This window comes from Impatiens glandulifera, chromosome 1 (assembly GCF_907164915.1).
Source record: "Impatiens glandulifera chromosome 1, dImpGla2.1, whole genome shotgun sequence".
In the NCBI taxonomy this organism is placed as follows: Eukaryota; Viridiplantae; Streptophyta; class Magnoliopsida; order Ericales; family Balsaminaceae; genus Impatiens; species Impatiens glandulifera.
Window position 1 is genome coordinate 130,838,132 of NC_061862.1, and position 20,451 is coordinate 130,858,582.

General features: G+C 30.6%; 2 protein-coding genes across 2 annotated transcripts; both read right to left on the reverse strand.

Annotated features, from left to right (window-relative positions):
- Positions 1–222: 222 nt before the first annotated feature.
- LOC124932164 (protein EARLY FLOWERING 4-like) lies at positions 223–796 on the reverse strand. The gene has a single exon (XM_047472780.1). The coding sequence runs from the start codon at positions 770–772 to the stop codon at positions 329–331; it is 444 nt and encodes a 147-aa protein (XP_047328736.1). The 5' UTR covers positions 773–796; the 3' UTR covers positions 223–328.
- A 15,711-nt stretch (positions 797–16,507) lies between these two features.
- Positions 16,508–20,251, reverse strand: LOC124943348 (GDSL esterase/lipase CPRD49-like). The gene is made up of 6 exons (XM_047483865.1): positions 20,110–20,251; positions 19,746–19,823; positions 17,548–17,688; positions 17,277–17,353; positions 17,048–17,197; positions 16,508–16,718 (listed from the first exon to the last, which is right to left on the reverse strand). Exons 1-6 carry the CDS (start codon positions 20,221–20,223, stop codon positions 16,508–16,510), a joined length of 771 nt encoding a protein of 256 aa, XP_047339821.1. The 5' UTR covers positions 20,224–20,251.
- Positions 20,252–20,451: the final 200 nt, after the last annotated feature.

Here is a 20,451-nt window from a genome sequence, read left to right on the forward strand (position 1 = left end):
TGAACTCTTTAATCTGATTAATGAACATGTTACAATTTTTTGTGTGTAAAGTTTTATGTTTGAATTTTCGTTCTTTTGTTTCCGAGAGTACTAAATCTTGTTTTTGTTCGAATTCAGTTGGTACAATAGAGTCGATTACATATAAACAGAAAACAAAACAGATCAGGTTTATACAAGAGATTTTGACGCACTAAACCCGCAAACCTGTCAAACTATTGTAACACATTAAGTAAATACATTCTTAATAAAGAGGAATCAAACTAGCTAGTAAACAAGTTTTGAAATCATAGTGCTGTTTTTATTCAAAATAAACCCAAATCAAACTCAACTACTTATTTCCATTTCGTTGCTGAAACGAATTGGAAAAATTAGCAGACAGATCTGAATAAAGAGAGACAACCTTGGATATATTCGAGTTAATCTCCTGAATCAACGCAACATTCTTCACCAGATTCTCCTGAATCTTCGACTGATGATTGTCGTTCACCTGTTGAATCAGAAATCTATTCCGATCTAAAAACGACTGAACCTGCTGGAACTTCTCTGAAAAGGCGCCCCATACTTCACTGCCGTCACCATGCCCTATATCGCCTTCTTCTCCTCTTCTTCCTCCTCCTCCTTCGTCGCCGCCGATACTTCTGAAGCGGCGAAAGCTACGGCCGCCGTTGTTGGCGGTGGTGGTTGATGTTGTGGCGGTGGCGGTTGAGTGATCTTCGTTTATATTTGTTTGACGGTGCCGGCGACGATGACCGATTAAATGGTTTCCTTCCATGATTTTTTGATTCTCAAAACTTGATGATGATGATTATGATGAAGAGATGTGGTATTTATTTATTTATTTATGTTGGAATTATCTATCCAAGGAGAATCTAATGTTTTACAGCTGGTGTGGAAAAAGAGAGGTAAAGATAAGTAATTATTGGAACTTGTTCAATTTTTATTTTTAATTCTCAAATGGATTAAGGCCTCGTTTGATAAAGAAGTTTTTGGGATAAAACCTAGTTTTTATACCAAAACCCAAACATCTTATTAACCATCAAATTAAATAATTTTATCATTTAAATACCAAAATTATCCTCTAATTTTATTTTCTATCTCTAAACCATCATTCTCTCCCCTGCACCATATTTTCTAAAGTCAAAGGGGCAAATTAGTCTTTAAATTTTAAAAATCAATTTTTTCTTACTTTTTATCAAAAAAAAAAAAAAAGGTTTTTTTTGATAAACCCAGATAAAATCCAAAAAAAACCACTTTCTCAAACAAGGCCTAAGAGCTCGTTTGATATGAAAGGGTTTTTGATATAAAATTCAGTTTTTATTCTAAACTCACACATCTAAGTATCAATCATCAAATTAAATAATTTTATCATTTAAATATCAAAATCATTCTCTAATTTTATTTTCTCTCTAAACCATTATTCTCTCATATACACCATATCCTCTAAATTAAAGAATAAATTAATTTTCAATTTTTAAAAATTAATTTTTTCCTTATTTTTAGCCTATAAAGATTTTTAAGATAAACCCATGTAAAACCAAAAAAAAAAAAAAACTATTTCCACAACTGAGCCTTAAACATTTCTTCATTACAAAATAGTCTAGCTAATATTTATTTCATTTCATTAAATATTAAAATATTGGGTTTGCTTATAAATTTTTAGCTCTAATCTAATTTTGAAATATATTTTAATTAGGTATATATTAATAAATTTAATAATATTACTTTCGTTCAACTATATTTCAATTCTAAATTCAACACCAACTCTTTTTAAATAGACCTAATTATTTATTTTAAAAATATAATTAATTATATATATATATATATATTATTTTTTGAATTATTTTATCAAAAAAAATATATTAAAATTTTAAAATCACCATCATCAATTATTATTTTTTAAATAAACTTAATTTTATTTAAATAAACCATTCCAACATTATTATTGAGACAAATTCAAAATAAAATTTATTTAATAAAATTTATTTGATAAAATTTATCCTATCAAAATTTAATAAAGAATTCATACTGCTATATTTTCTTATTTTCATTTAAAACGTTTTAAGTGAAAATTGAATTTGTGACCTATTAGTATTTTAAGTCGACTTAAGAACGGTTCTACATTATATTAGAGTCCAACGTGACATAACTCTATAATTATATATATATATATATATTATATATATATATATTTTTTATATATATATATTTAATATAATTCATTATTTATTTATTTAATTTTTAAAAAAATAGGAAAAACTAAATTAATTAATTCATTTCATTAGTAAATTCTCCAAAACAATTTCAAGCTCATCCGAATTTCCTGGGATATGTCATTGGGTAACTTTTTCAAGCTAAACACATTTATTTCAAAATCATTTCAATTTTTTTTTTTCAAGTTCATCTCAAATTTATTTTAAAATTATTTTATTTATTTATTTTTAAATTATCTAAACAAATTTATTTTTATTTTTACTTGTTCATTTCTTAAAATGTAATAATAATAATTTTAATTTTAATAAAGTTCATAATTTATCCAGTATAATTTTTTTAAAATGTAATAATAATACTAATAATAATTTGTATAATATTTTTTTTTATTATTAAAAAACCTGTTATGTTTGTTTGTAAATAAAATGCAAAAATTATTTAAGTCTTCAATATTACTTATTGGAATAAGTATTTATAGGATTACATTATTTTATAATAGTATATAAACATAAAATTTTGGATTCTAATTAAAACAAGTTTCATGATTGTATTTATATTTGAACCTCTAAGTTGTTTTTGAGAACTTTTTTAGTTATACAGACATGAAAAGTTTTTTTGTTATTTTATTTATTGCATCTTTTTGAAAGAAATTAATTACATTTTTGTATTTGCTTGATATAAGTGAAAAAAAATAAGTGCAATAAAATGATCTGACATACAATCAATGTTCATAGATTTCTTGTATATATATTGTATGAATTTTGGTAAATTTATTATATACAATTTTATGGTAGGAGTTTTCGTTCTTATAACCACTTTTATGGCTTTTTCTATTTTATTTTAGTTTTAATTTATTTTTTTTAATTTCAACAATTATTCTTTATATATATTATATTATATTGGTATTAACAAATTATTATTTATATTTAAATTTGTATTATTATCTTGTTAAAATATTAAATTTTATTACTATTATTAATTTATTGATATGATTGTTCAAGTTCTTTTTCAGAATGAAATTTTTTAAAGGAATGACGATGATTTTAAGGACGTGAGGATTATTTTTGGTAAAAATATTTAGACCTTGTTTTGATTCGGGTTATTATAATAACTTAGGCCTTGTTCGGATTGGGGTTTTTGAAAAAACCTAGAGAGGGAAAAAGGTAATGATTGATGATGATTTTGAGGAAATGATGATTATTTTTGGTAAAAAGACTTAAAGGGTATTGATATATATGAATAAAATAAAAAATAATAATTTAAAATAGAGGGTATTTTAGTATTTTAGTTAATGAAATGAGTGATGTGATTGTTGAGAAGTGACTGATTGGAAAATTGTTTTGGGATAGGTTTTTTAAAAAACCCAAAGAGAACAAGGCCTTAGATAGGGAAAATGAATAATGATTGGTGATGATTTTGAGGAGATGAGAATATTTTTGGTAAAATTATTTAAAGGTATTGATATATAATAATAAAATAATAAATAGTAATTTAAAATAGAGTATTTTAGTATTTTAGATAATAAATTGAGTGATGTGATTGATGAGAAGGGGAATGAAAAGATGTTTGAATGGATTTGATTATTTAAATAACCCCAACCGAACAAGGCCTTAAAAGGTATATATAAAATAAAAATAATAATTTAAAATATAGGATATTGTAATATTTTTATTAATTAAACTAGTGATATAATTGTTGAGAAATAATTAATTAAAAAATTAATTTTATTTAAATTTTTATAAAAATTAAAAGAAAAACAAACTCTAAATATAATTATTGTTATTATGTTTGTAATAGAAATATATCAATTCTTTCACAAAATTTGGTAGTTCAAAAATTACATTTTACTGTACTATTTCTTTTCCTATTAAACATCAGCCAACTCAATCAAATCAATTATTAATTGACCAATCAAATCAATCAATTAATATAAATTAAAGTTGTTGAATTAAAACATAAAAATAATACCCCGAATTAAGGATTTAAAATTCACTATAATTAAATATATATTTTTTTATAAAACTTACACGTAATAAAATAATAATAATATAAATAAACAAACAAAATATACCTGCGATTAATTCCATATACCAACATAAAACTATCAATACAGACAACATTTTTTCTGTCACATTGTTATTTTAAAAAAATATATATTTTGGACTATCCAGTACTTATCGCACTAATAGATTGTACATAGATCCACATTTACCTATGTCACCCTTATTACTATATCTGTATTGTTTTTTTTTTTTTTTTTTTTTTTTTTTTTTTTTTTTTTTTTTTTTTTTGTTAAGATTCAATATTATTTTATTTTCCATCTCATTAATTATATTATATTATTTAATTCAAATAATTATTATTTTATCATTATTTATTAGTATTTTAAAATTATTTTATAAAAAAATCTAAATTTCTTACAATCACCCAAAGAATACTTTTTAAAAAAATAATACATTATTTAAATAATTATCCACTTAAGAAAAACTATGTAAGAACTTGTTGATATGTTGTAGTTAATTATTTAAGATTGTTGAGGTTGTTAATTTCTTTTTAGGGATATATATATATATATATATTTTAAAAGTTAAAATATTTTAAAAATATTAATATATAATAATAAAATATATTTTTTGGTTTAAATAGAAGGTATTTAAATATTTTATTCATAAATTTGAGTGATGTATATATAAAAGAGTAGATAAAATAATGTTTGATAATGATTGTCATTTTAAAAAATCCAATTGAACAAGTTCTAAGTGAATTAAATTAAAAGAACATTACAATACACATTTATATTATTTGTATATTATATTTTTATATGCCTAGTTTGGTTTGGGTTATGAAATAACTTAAACTATTCAAACATTATTTCCCTCTCATTTTCATTCATCGTATCATTCAATTAATTAATCAAAATACTATTATCTATTTTAAATTATTATTTATTATTCCTTTAAGTCGTTTTTATTAAAAAAAATAATTACCATATCCTCAAAATCATCCAACATAATTATTATTTTTTCTAAATTATTAAATAACCTCCCTCCAATAAAAATGCATTTATTTTTAAACATTTAATAATTTAAAAAGAAATGTTCTGTGGAACATTTTTGTTATGATTTTATTTCTCCCTTTGGTATATAAACATTTCTATTAATGATATTGGCATAAGAGATTTCACACACAGATCCAACTCCTAAATATGTTTTTTTATTCTAAAGAAATCTATCTTTTATTAAAAACAATCTAGTATCATCCCTCATCAACATTTATTTACATAATTGTATTTATTTATCGGAAAAATACCATAATTATAAATCTATTTAGAAAGACATTGTTTTCAAATGGTTATTCTACACCAAATATCTTTCCGTGTATATCCACTTTTTTGTAAAGAATAATTTATCCCCATTTTCTTTTAGAATATAGGATAAGATTCTATAAGAAAAATAAATAAGGTATTTCTTTTGTGTTTTTTAATATTATATAGATCATACTTTTTAAGAAAAAACATTTAATATAAATTTCATTTTTTTTGTTTAAATTGAATTATTTTGATTTTTAATTTAATTTAGTGTAAATGTGATAGTTTATATTTTTATAAATATTAAATATTTTTAATTATATTAAATATAAATATTATTGAATATCAAAGTTCACTACTAAAAATATCAGCAAATAACTTTATAGTGGTCACCCAACAACTCACTTTATTCTATATTATGGTAAGTTACATGTGTACATATAATCCAATAGTAGGAATCTCTTTTTAATTTAATCTCACAAATGAAATATAGATACAACTGAAAAATTATTTTTCAGATAAAAATTTAAGATTCGAGAGATTTCAACTTCGGTTTACATGTCATAATCTTTTAATAATAAAACATTATTTTTTAATAATTAAAAAAATAAGTCATGACTTTTGAAATTTGTTATAATAATAATTAATTTTTGATCAAATTTTAAATAATCTTTTAAATTTAAAATAATCAAACAAAAATTTAATTAAAAAAATCTTTATTTAAATTAATTAAGATAATTAATTTAAAAGACTATTTATTTGATAAAGAGTTAACAATATTTTTAGTTCAAAATCAATAAAAGTATACGTTTGTAAACGTATTTTTAACCAATTTTTTTTTTGGTTCGTAGTTTGGTAATACTCGGGAAGAAGCTTTTGCGCTATATTCTTTATACCCGTTAAAAAAGGTCTCTACATTATAAAATTTTGGCTTTTGGAAAATTGATTGAATAACCTTTTTAATTATTCTCCAGATCCTAGACATGCATAGATTTTTTTGATATTTAATAATTATAAAAACAATATTCAAATGCTGGTACCTGATGACGACGATTGAAGATGAATGTACTTAAAGAATGTTAGTTTTGAAGGTATTAAAGTTTAAAAATAAAACCCAAACAAGCCCTTATCAGAATATTTTTTATGAAAATATTCTAAATATATTTTAAAATCATTTTTTTATTTTTTCAAATTTTTATAAAATGATTTATGATTCCAAAACTATAAAAATAAGTTTTAAGTTCTAAAAATTGAACCAAACAAACCCCTAGGTCCAGTGCTCTCGGTCCTAGGTGCGATTTTTATTGGTCGGGGCTAAAACCCTCGGTCCTGATCGGAACCCCTTGGTTGAGGTTCGGGGATTCTCGGTTGGGATACTAAAGTCCCTCAATCGGATGCGGGAATCCTCGATCGAGGTGATAAAGTCCATCGATCGGGGTGTTGATGTTCCTCAGTCGGGTGTGGGAATTCTCGGTCGAGGTGCTGAAGTTCCTCGATTGGGTGCGGAAATATTCGGTCGAGGTGCTGAATTCCCTTGGTCAAATGCGGGTCCTCGATCGAGGTGCTAAATTTCCTTGGTCGGGTGTATGAATCTTCAGTCGAGGTGCTAAAGTCTCTCGGTTGGGTGCGGGAATCCTTAGTCAAGGTGTTGGAATCCTCGGTCGAGGTTATAAAGAATCTCGATCCTAGCTAGACTTGGGCTAGGTTTCTCAATCCTAAAAAATACCAAATTGTAGAACTTATTAACATTTAGAGGATTAACAGGTTCGTCAGCGGAAATCAGGTTGACCTGATGATTGGGCAACAGATTGCTTGCAATTTCGAGTTTAGGAATGCTCTTTTGATGAATCAGGTCTTGACACTGATGCTTAAGGGCACTATAGTTATCAGTCGAGTGACCCTTCATTTGATGATATGTACACCATGCCTCTTCAAACTTTCCAAGGACTATATACCCTCTCGAGGAGTTAAGGGCTTAATGAGGTTTCTCTACTGAAGGAGGGTAAGAGCTTGACTCAGGGTCATACCCAAATCGTCAAAAGTTCTGGGAGGTATTGGTACCCTTGGTATTTACAGTTTAGATATCGTTAGGACATTGGTTTTAGACAACACCGATTTGCTCGGACCGGGCTTAGGAGGGTCCGGTGCTTGCCAAGCATCCACGCCATGGTGGATCTCAACTATTTCCTTCCTTTGAGGTCAAGGAGGAGCAACACATGCCTTCACAGTTTTACCATTTTTTCTTTCTTTATCAAAGGTTTCGTCGAGGTTATTTCCCTTTTGAGGAGGTTCTTCATGTTTTGGAAAGTTTTAACCACGAATCTAATAGAATATCGACCATTAACATGATCCAAAATCATGTCGATTTGTCTTTGTTCGCTAGGTAGAGAATCAATCTCTTCATAAACATCTTTCCATCTTTCAATGAAGACCACAAATTTATCGTTTTTGCCTTATTTCACATTCTTGAGCTTCTTCTCAGGCCGTTCTAAGCTGAGATACATGTTGAAACGTTCTATGAAGGATGGCGCGAGTTCCTCGATAGTTTGAAGATAAACTATATTTTTTTGGTGATACCAACGCATGACCGCACCATCTAAATACTGTGGAAATAGATGGAGGACTGTTGGTTTTCCCAAATATAAAGGTGTCATTTCCATGGTGTATATCTGGAAGAAAGCAATAGGGTCAGTCTTGTCTACATACTTTGATAGAGAATGTAGCTTTATCCCAAAAGGAATCATTGTGCTTTCGGCAGTTTTCATGGCGTTTTTCCAATCATGATGTTTACCCAAGCTGCCTTTGGTCAATTGATTGAACTGTTCTTGGAATTTGGCCTAGTTAACATTCAATTGAGCCATTTTGACCTTGTATTCCGTAAGAGGAATGATCGTAGAGTTTTCCCCTTCTTGGGCATTGGGGTTATCATCAACTTATAGTTGAGTCCTTGCTGACCTATTATCATCTTCAAGAGCCTCCTCATAGAGAGAGGCTTCTTCCACACAACGATCGATTATGAGGATTGATCTTGATCGGAGTGGCAATAGATATAACTGGTGGTGGCTTTCGTGATGAGGATGGCTACTCCGTAAGAGGGATGGCCGACTTAGTCATCAAACTCGTTAATATCGCCAATTGCTCAGTTACTTGCTGAAGAGTAGCTTTCATCTCAGCAAATTCAGTTGGAGATACTATGTCTTTATCGTTCTTTAGAGTTCATTTGACCATGCTTTTTCGCACAAAACGTCCAGTTCTTGGATCTTTTCTTCGTGGGGCCGTACTTGTTCAAAAGTGTCTGGCACACTATTATGAAGAGAGAATGAGATGAAGCTTTTGCAGATGTAAACATACAAATGCAAGATATAAGACATGAATTTAATAGAACAAGGGTCTTATTCATGCTTTAGATAGATAGACAAACATAGAGTTGTATATAAACATACTCACGACGTTTGTTACAAAGAGACTCTCTTATTGATATTTTACAAAAGAGTCTAAATGGGAAAAAGTCTTAGATGAAAGTGAAAACTTCCTAAGTCCAGACATAGTCTAGTTCAATATGAGCATTCTCTTATGCTTCAGCTTGGTGAGCTCTCTCATACTAGTTGGTGATAAGATCCTGGCATTTCTTTCGTCTTGTCATGATATTAAACTGAAAGGCATCAAGCCACTGGCCAAGGTACTCTGCGTGGAACCTTCGGGTTATAAGACTGTCGGTTGTAACATCAGGTTTGACATGGCTATGGCCAAACTATTTGAACAGTTCATGGGTATAGTAGTAGGTGATCCACTCTAAATCCAAGAGTAGGACAAGTGCATTATCGTTCATCATGAAGGTCATCTTTTTGATGGGATACCAAGGGAGAATTTCCCAAGTTTCATTATCATCTAGTATTGTAATTTCATGTAGAGCTTCCATCATCCTTTGGTATTGAACAAAGGGGGATAGGGTGTTACCAGATAGAACTGGCGGTACACACTTGAGCTTGTCAAGCATCCAAATGTAGAAGATTAGGGGAGAGCCCCTCTTACTGATGGTAGGAGATCGATAGGAGTTGTTCAGACCCATGAGCGTTTCTGCCAATCTAATACAACAAGAATCTTTGTTGCCTTTCCGCAACTAATGGGCTACCACGATGATCCTTGAAGAAGGATTGTCATTTGCTGGCCTGATGAAGTAGTGAGCGAGCAGGATAGACATCGTGATTATGGATGATCCTACTTTTATCGGGACTTCTCCATCCTTGATCTCCACTTCGACCCAAGCCGGAAAATTGATGCTCATGCCGGAGATGTTGATATTAGAGGTTTCTTCGGTGTAGTGATGCTCCTTTTGTAGAAGTATTCCGACAGATATTGAGTCTAGAAATGGCTTTAGATGTATAACATTCTTGTTATCTATTATTAGAATAGCCTGAAACTCTTCTATGGTGGGGCACATGGATCTTAATACCGAGGACTTAGTCTCTTTGATCAGGATTCTACCTTTGTTGCATTTTCATCATGAATTTAGGCTTGACTTTGTATTTCAGAAACTTCAGGATGGGGCTAAGACCGTAGTCTTCGAAGTACCACCGATTTTCACGAAAGTGCTTCGTCCAAGGGAGTAGCTCGGTATCCGTCAACATGGCCATCATGGATGACTGTGACAATAGAAGAGAGAATGTATTGCAATTGTAACAACAAAAGAAAACGCATATGCAATTAACATGACTTATAAATAAACATCTCGTAAGATTTTATACATATATGCTTTCAAAAGAAAGAACCTCCGATGTTACATTTCAAAATTTCTAAGTTCTTTAGGGTTGGTCTAGCTGACTATACTAGGACTCTAAGCTTTTTCCGCTTTGTACAATAATGGTAAGACTTAGGGCTCCTCTTTTGGGGGAGCGGGTTCGACTACAACAAGTGGAGGTGATAGAGCTTACACTTTCTTTTTCTTCTTGTTGGCGGTGGAATTTGTCCATAATTTGTTCGATACAGTCTTTGCGATCCTTGGGGATTCCCATCTTGACGCAATCATTTCAGAGCTTTAGATAGTCAGAAAAGTCATTGTGTTGGATTGGTCTGTCTATGGGCACCACACAGTCATGGCAAGGGGGCATGCAGTCGCGCCCAAACTGTTTGAACAGTTTACTAGTGTAGTACACAGTAATCCATTCGAGGCCCATGAGTATAATTATGGGTTGGTTGCTCATCAGATGGACCATTTTCTTGATACCATACCATGGTAGAAACTTTCGAATGGTATCGTCATCGTGGATTAGGAGCTCCGACTTGATATGCCTAAAGCATCGATTCTAGAGGGCAGCACCCATCACATTGCAAGGAAGTGGAGGAGGAATGTGCTCCATCTTATCTAGGAGCCAGACATAGAGAATGATAGGAGCTCCTCTTTGATTGAGAGAGTAAGAAAAATATGACTCATTGAGACCCAACAATGTCTCTTCTAGAATGATCCCAGTAGGATCCTTATTTCCACCTTTAAGGCTATAGACTACCTCAAAGATTATTGAGGATGGAGGGCGATTTCTCGAGGTAACGAGAAGGAAATGAGCTACCATAATGGTCATGGTGAGTAGAGAAGCGTCGAAGCTCAATGGAAGGATTTATTCGGCTTGACCTAGTGAGCAAAGTCCAAGTGGGTTCTAGTGAGGATCTTGTCCGCCACGATTCTTGTGTAGCCAAGCTCATATTGGAGGAGTTATCTGAGAGACATGGATTTGATGAAGGGTTTGAGCCTCAAGATGTTTTTGCTATGGACCATCAATATGGCTTTGAACTCTTCAATAGTGGGCAAATTTGGCGATTCCCTGGCATAAAGGCGCGGTGCACCGGATCCCATTTGTGTTGTATCTCCATCATGAAACCATGATGGAGGCGGTGATTAGTGTAGTTAAGAGAGGGATTGAGCCCAAAGGAGTCATAATACCATGCCTACTCATTGAAGTGGTGAGTCCACATGAATAAATCCTCGTTGTCTAACAAGGCCATTTTACGAGCATAATCAACTTTGACAAACATGTCCAGTGATTTTGATGAAAACAAACATTCTTAGAGATGTTTAGTATATCTATTATAAATGTATGCATGTATAATAAATAATCACGTAGTGAGTTGACTTGTCGAGGCCTTGCAGTTTGGGCACGTCCAAACAACGGTTGGATAAAGTAACTAGGTTTTGTGTGCTAAGGTTTCTGTCGAAGTTTGGGTGGGAATCTCACCCCACCATCGCTAAGATCGCATCCTGGAGGATGTATCAAAGCCAATAGGAGGGATCCACTTCAGGTTCCTAGTTTTTTCTCACGCAATATCTCTCGGTCACAAACCGATATGATCGGTCTTCACGTAATGGTAGGAGTACATAATTTCGATCTGGTACTCTCTCACGTATGTCTAGGTGTGTACCCAATCGAGGCAAGTATTAGGGTAAAACTTAAGTATAGGATAAAACCTAAGTACCTGTTGGGGTGATAGACCCCATGAGGTGCACTATTTTGAGAGTGGAATGTTATAAATAACTATTTATATAGTCAAAGTTTTGTTTATTTTATTCAATTTAAAATAAAAAGTGTTACAATAAACCCAGTAGAGTCACCAATAAAATTGTAAGGGTACCCCCGCCTATGTCCCGTTCCATAGCTTAGCACGTGGCAAAAAACATGTGGCAATATGGAAGGACTATCGCGAGAAAGCTCGAGATTCGATGCGTTTCAACCTTGGTTTGTGTGCCAAACATCTTTTAAAATGAAACATTTAGTTTTTAAATTTTTTTGAAAATACTTGGAGCGGTAAAAAATTAATTATGTAAAAATAATTAATCCTTTGTACAAACTTTAATAATCTGGGAGGCTAAATAACAATTTAACCTGAACCCGATTTAAATTAATTAAACATAATCAATTTAAAGATTATTTATTTAAAAATTAGATTCGCCAAAAGATTGTATGAAAATCAATTAAATGATACATGTACAAACGTATTTATACTAGAGTTTCTGAAAAAAGGTGGTTCGTTGCTTGTTTACGCTCGGGAAAGGACTTTCGCGCTATGGCTTTTGCGCTCGCCTAAGGACGATTTTCAAAATTCTTCTAAAATAAACAAATTCTGGCTTTCATAAATCTAATTATAACATTCCTTATCTTTAGTTATTAGTCTAGGGGTCCTAAGTAAGTATATGTTTTAAATAATTGTGCAAAATTATTTAAAAAGGGGTGTGTACTTGTTGTGTCGGTATTCAGATTTAATAAAACCTGAAAATATTAGAGGAGAATATCAGAATATAAAAATAAATTTTAAACGGGTCCTTATCCAAAACATTAGTTTAGGAAATATCATGAAAATATAAAAAATATCATTTTTTGACCTTTCAGGATTTTTAAAAATGGGTTCGGGTTACAAAATTACATAAATAACTTTGGATTTTGAAAAGTGGAACCAAACAGTCCATAGGACCGAAGTCCTAGGGTCTGGGTTCGTTTTGGCCGATCTAGGCTCGGTCAAGACCGGTGTGGTTTGGACCATGGCTCAGTCGCACGGGTCAAGGGACCGAAGAGCTCGGTTGGGAGTCTCGGTCCCAAACTCGGGTGACTCGATCGAAGACCGGGGAGGCTTGGTCCCGGGTCAAGTCTACTGATCTAGGTACTCGGTCCTAAGGTTAGGTAGCTATCGGTCCTATGTATAGGGTTATAGTTAGGTTTACTAGTCCTAAGCTAAGTGAGGGCTCGATCCTAGGGTTAAGTTTATCGGTCCTAGGCTAAGTGAGGACTCGGTCTTAGTGTTAGGAAAATCACTTCAAAGGTTAGGGTTAGGACCAAGCCCTCACTTGACCTAGGACCGGTAAACTTAACCCTAACCCTAGACCTAAGACCGATAACTATCCAACCATAGGACCGAGTACCTAGACCAGTAGACTTGACTCGGGACCGAGCCTCCCCGGTCTTCGACCGAGCCACCCAAGTTTGGGACTGAGCCTCCCAAGCCCAAGACTGAGCTCTTCGGTCGCTTGACCCATGCGACTAAGCCATGGTCTAAACCACACTAGTCTTAACCGAGCCCGACCAAGCCTAGATCGGCCAAACCGAACCCATACCCTAGGACTCCGGTCCTAAGGCCGATTTGGTTCCACTTTTCAAAATCCAAAGTTATTTATGTAATTTTGGAACCCGAACCCATTTTCAAATATCCCGAAAGGTCAGAAAATGATATTTTTTTATTTTCAGGATATTTCCTAAACCAATATTTTGGATAAGGACCCGTTTGGAATTTATTTTTAAATTCTGATATTCTCCTCTGAAATTTTCAGGTTTTGTTAAATTTGAGCATCGACGCAGCATGTACACACCCCTTCTCTAAATAATTTTGTACAATTATTTAAAACATATCCTTACTTAGGACCCATAGACTACTAATTAAATATAAGGAATGTTATAATTAGATTTATTAAATCCAAACTTTGTTTATTTTAGAAGAACTTTGAAAACCGTACTTAGGTGGACGCAAATTGACATAGCGCGAAAGCCCTTTCCCGAGCGTAAACAGACAACGAACCACATTTTTTTAGAAACTCTAGTATAAATACGTTTGTACACATATCATTTTATTGATTTTAATAAAATCTCTTGGCGACTCTGATTTTCAAATAAATAATCTTTAAATTGATTATGTTTAATTAATTTAAACCGGGTTCATGTTAAATTGTTATTTAGCCTCCAAGATTATTTAGAATTTAAATAAAGCATTAATTATTTTACATAATTAATTTTTTACTGCTCCAGGTATTTTTAAAATCTTTTAAAAACTAAATATTTCATTTTAAAATATGTCTGACACGCAAACCAATGTTGAAACGTATCGAACCTCGAGCCTCCCCGCGATAGTCCCTCCATATTTCCGCGGGCCACTCGACACATGCTAAGCTAGGAAATAGGACGTTAGATTGTGGGGTTTACAATAAGCAATGTAAATTAATAAGAATTGTAAGATGCAACCCTCTAATAATGGAAAAGAAGAACAACAAAGATGAGTGGTTGTCTTTTATGTACAAATTACTTTCGAACAGATACGATATAAGTCGTCTATCACCGATAGTGCATTCTAAGTAGTAAAAATGCAATGATCATGAAATGTAAGTCACCTATCACAAATAGAGCATTATAAATCATTAAATAAAAAAATAAACAAGAAAAAACGAATAAAACCTAGTTCACACTAGGGACATTGTCAAATAAAATCGACGATTTTGCACTTTAAACTAAGTTTTGACTTGATTCCTCATGAGGATACGTAGGAAGTCTTGTCTCTTTTCCCGATTATAATCATTTGCTTTCCTAAAAAATGTGAATAAATGTCACTAGGATCCTTCTCTAAAAAAATAAAAAATAAAAACGGATATTAGAAAACGAGTACGAGTCAAGTTGAGAGTGTTCATTCAATGACCATTTCAAAAAGAACCTGATAATTTCCTTGACGTTCAAGCAAAGGAAATCCGATTGTATTTTTCTCACGTGCTCGCGACTAGTTTAAAAAAAGAAGAAGAAGTTCATGGATAAAAATAAAATTTTAAACTTAAACCACGTGCATAAGAAAATTGTTTCGCTTCCTAAAAAATGATCCGAAAAGATGGGAGACGACTCGAAACTCGAGGCTTGAAAAAACAAATGAGTCAAAGTATTCATCCTCAAGATTGAACCATTAAAATCACCATTGCACGTTCACCTAGACTCTTATCCTTATTGTCCAAAGGCAAGAACGCGGTGTACTGTTTCGGTTAGATATACTCATTCTACTAAGAAAAGTTTACCTCATGGTTTAGATATTGAAATAATATTATTTTCTCACTTAAACTCTCGTTATAATTGCTAAAAGTATGAATATAAGTGTAACGATTCTAATAGATATACCGGATCGCTACAAAAAAAATAATATTCAAAGTAGATGAGATATTAAAATCACAAATTGATGTTATACATACTTGCATCTTAAATTGCCCAAAAGCAACACGAGTGTACCGATTCTATCAAATAGTACTTCAAGTATAATAAGAGCTCTCTCAAGTCGAGATTTACGAAGAAATCTCTCCAATAAAAATAAAATAATATAAAGGAAGCGGAATAAAATTATGTGAAAACTTAATTTAAGATGTCAAAAATGATTATTGAACAGAAAATTTCTTCATATTTGATTATCATGCTAATATTTTTGCCTCAGTTATTGACCATATCAATAATAAAATGAGCAAAAGCAATCATATTTTTCGTCTCTATTAACCTTTTTACACTAGTGAGTCAACCGACAATAACACGACCTTTATTCACCATTGTCTCAAGATCAATAGTAACCGCATATCCGGTCATTGTAGGATCTCTTTTACTCATGGGACTTTACTTATGGTACCATAAATATATTAAAGCGTCTTAAGGCAAGTGGCCAAGGCGTAGCTTTCTCCTAATATCTCCTTCTCATCGGTCGATTTAAGATATCAATTTTATCACCGTCTTAAAAAAAATCAAAATTATGCTATTAGATTTAATGTTTGTAAAAAAATTATAAAAATTAAATCGATTTAATTTTAAAAGATTTATAAGTAGATATTATTTTGATTCAAAAATAAAAATAAAAATATTTTCTCTCTAATAAAATTCCCCTTCCCAATAATTGTTATTTTACTAATTAATGGATATAAACTATTCATATTGAGTTTTTTCTTTTAAATAGTCCAGACTGAAAACACACTATTCATATCATATGTAGTTAATAATCAAAATAATATAAATCCTTTAAGTGGAATGGATGCAGACAACCGTTACGAATACACAATACAATCTTTTGACACAAAATGTCTAAAAAGATGATATGTTTGGCTTGTAATTCAGAAATCTTCTTTTATTCTCTTCTTTTATTATCTGATGAAACAAAATCTTATTATTATATAATAGAGATAGAGAAGATGCAATATTTTTATTTATTGCGACTACGATAGACTAGTAGCTAGTCCCATTTTATTTGCCTGTAGATCCACTTCGATGGATTTACCGTCGTTTTTCCATCACATGCAACGATGTCGTAGTCTGAATCCTCTCCAAATTCGGTTTCCATTGAAGTCCAATGAAGGTTAGGCTCCCATTCTGCTTCTTTTAAAACTTTCATTATCTCCTCTACCACTATTCTACTTCCCACTTCAGATAAATGAAGTCCGTCTCTGTAAAACGAAAATACAATTTATTTAATAATGAAAAGGATATGATCATATTTACCTACAAACTTGATGATTAAATTTACATATATGTATTGTAAATACTCAGTTTATGTTATGTTATAGTTATTCATTTAAAGAATAATACTAATTGTGTTAAGTTCATATGCATAAACAAATTATTTTAAAATGTGTTATTAAGTTCAGTTTTAAAATGTGATCTCAAATAGTTATATGTATAGTGTAAATTATCTCATTTATTTCATGTGCCCAATTTATTACAACTTCAGTTCCATACAATAATGCAAGATGAAAAGAAAATGGAATAAACTTACGTGAAGCAAGCATTCTCCCAGTCATTATGTCTTTGAAATGCTTTGTAAAGATCAATACCCTTAACTCCAATTTCCTCGCATAGCTTTATACAAGCGTCGGAATATTTCTTGCCCAATTCATTGTTACGAGCAAGTTTCCAACAGAGATTACTGTTATCAATGATATTATTTGAATTAGAAGCAAAAATATTCATAACAGAAACAGAAAATGGGATGATTTTTGTGACACCTTCGGAATTCACCAACTTTTTTGTCATTGACGGGAGGAGAAGCGAGAAAAATAACTCGTGTTTTCTCTGAAAGACTCTGAAATTAGAAAGCAATATGGCATGTTATTAAATGCCATGCAATGAACAAAAAGAAGAAATGGGTATAGATGGAATCACATGTTGGTTAAGGTTATATTTGATTTAATTGACAAGAAAGAAAAAAATAAGATAAACCAGGTGTGGTTGAATCCATGCATATGATAAAGTTACAAATATAATTGGATTAAATACCTTTAGGTGAATTGCAATCTTTCTCATGTTCTCAACATATTCAGTAAGTGGTACATGAGGACCTAGGCCTGATGAATGGGGTCCCATTGAATCATTACCACCAAAGTAAACTATTACCAAACAAGGCTGAGTTGTATCATCCTTAAAAGTGAAGAAGCAAGAAATTAGAGTAATGTAAGTAAATAATTTAGGGGTTTGAACCTATTAAATGAAAATATTTCAAAAATAAAATACAATTCAGAAAAGTTGAATCATGACAAAAATATAGACAATTTACCATAAAAATTGCTACACTACTAATATATTTTAAGTAATAATTTTTGTTTTTGAACTTGTAAGTACAACTTTTTTATATAAATTTGTATTGAGTATTTATAGACAGGTAAAACCTAGAACATTAATAATGAGTTGAAATATATTAGGAATAAAATAAAGAAAGCCGATTTCTTCAACTTCTTCGAAGTGCGACTAGTCCCGCAAATTAAGTATAAAACACGCAAACACACTTAATCAATTAACTAGATGTGTTAAATGTAATGTCACACGACGAGCTCGAACCTAGAACATCGGGATATTAATCTCTTTTGCCGCTAAACTAGAAGAGTAACCACTAATACTAAGTTTTAACTTGTCATTTTTTTTAATAATACTTAGCTTATAACTTCTTCAGTATAAGGTTATTTATTTTATTTGAATATTGAAAAAATATATTTAAAAAATAAAACATTTTTACGAAATAAAGGAGAACTATCATGACACCTCACATCCATAATTTCCGTTTAAACTCAAAACGCTTCCAGATGAAATCAAATCCGTGACATTTTAGTCTCTTAAACCGACTCTTACCACTAAGCTACATTGGTGGGGTTTTGTAAAATATTTTAAAATTATTATTATATAATGATAATATATATATATATATATTTTTTTTTTCAAAAGAAATAAATGATAATTAATTAATTAATTGAAGATAATAAAATTATGGTAATTAGTTTGAGATTATTTGAAAAATCCCAATACCTAAGCTAACTAATTTTGAGTGCATGTGCTGGTGCCACAATGGATTTTGATGAAAAGTAAGGTGGTGCCCATTTAGGGCCAACTTTGTAAAGTTCATTAGCTAACCCATATTTTGAACACTATATATTAACTTTTATAATAGATGCCTTTTTAAACCATTTTTTAACTCAATTATTTTCCTTAATTTGCAAAGTTAGATATAGTTTTTATGGCTTAAAAACTTTGTACCCAAATTCTACCCAACTTTGCAAATTAAGCAAAATAACCCCATTAAAAAAATTGTTTTAAAAGGACATCTATTTAAACAATTGTATAGAGGGTATATATAAAAAGAAATCATTGTTTAAGAGTACCTCTTAGATATTTTAAAACCAAATTTAAGCATTATGGTAAGTTTGTGAATAAAAATGGACTTTTGTCCTTGATAAAAAAAAAAAACTAACTATCCTTTTATTCTTGTAAAATGTTAAGGACTGTATAGATTAAAGAGTTGTGGCAAATGAATTAAAACATTTTGTCAAACATTTTTTTAATAATACAATTTATCTTAGAGTATCTTAGAACCCATAAATAAACTCATTCTTAAATTTAAAATACAGTTGCATCATACATAATTTCATCTATAACTTAAAAACTTATTTTCAAACTCAAAAAATTCTTTCTCACACCAACATTTTAACTTTTTTAATTCTACCTATATATTTATTATATTTTTTCTCATTCAATTAGAGAAAATTATAATAAAATTAATTATAAATCAATAATTTATACACATTAAAAAAAGTTAAACATTATTAAAAAAAACGCAAATTAAATATAAAGAAAATTATATTAAAAATAGACATTATTAAAAAAAAATCTATTTTTTTCAATTTTAAACGGATTATTATTATTTTTTTAATTTTTTCCCTACCTTTGTGTTTTATTTTAACTATAAATTTATAATAGGTCAAATAATATCAATAAAAAAGTATTGGATATAAATACAAAATTAAATATATATAAAATTAACACATGAATACAAATTTGTTTTTTACATTAAACTTCATAGTAAAAACGTGACTGACGCCTATAATTTTATAAAAAAAATTATCTTTTTAAGAACAACTTTTCACACTTGAAAAATAAGGGGATATTTTTAATTATAGTTGCAAAGAAAAAAAGAAAAATAAACAGACCTTTGGGAATACTTGATCCAAAACCTGGATGGCACGCCTGGAATTCCAACCAGAATATCCTCTCAACACTATGTCCGCCTGCAAAGTCAAATATCATCATATCAGAGAGGATTCATTCCATTTCCAAATAATTCACTGACAATAAAAAAAAAAGTGACTGGGTACGGAATTTGTGAGAGAAAATGGGGGAGGTGAATGATCTTGTATCACTTATTGAAAAAAGGATAAATATTGAGGAGAGAAGACTGATAAATTTTATTATTTTTTCGACATGTCATTTCATCCCTGCTCTCACCCAAATTCCTTCTCCTGATCATTTTTTTTCTAAAATAAAAATCATAGAGATTTGAGAAAGAGGATTTACTGTACGAGTGTAGACATCGGCAAGTATGGAACCCCATCCTCCATTGCCGAAGCTTAGCTGAACTATGGACGACCCAAAGAGAACAATTTGTGGCCTCTTCTTCGGTCCCACCATCTCTCTTTAATTTGATCTTGGTTTAATTCGACAGGATTTGAGATATAGAATTATGAGAACAGGGACGGACCTATTTATACTCAAATGACAAGACTCGTATTATCTATCCTCTATTTATTTCCATAGGTTTAAATAGGGTCTTAAACTAATTAAATTATAGATAAACTTACAACTTTAACTTCTAATTCACATATTTATACACCCCTTCAAGATAAAACTCTCGCAAAT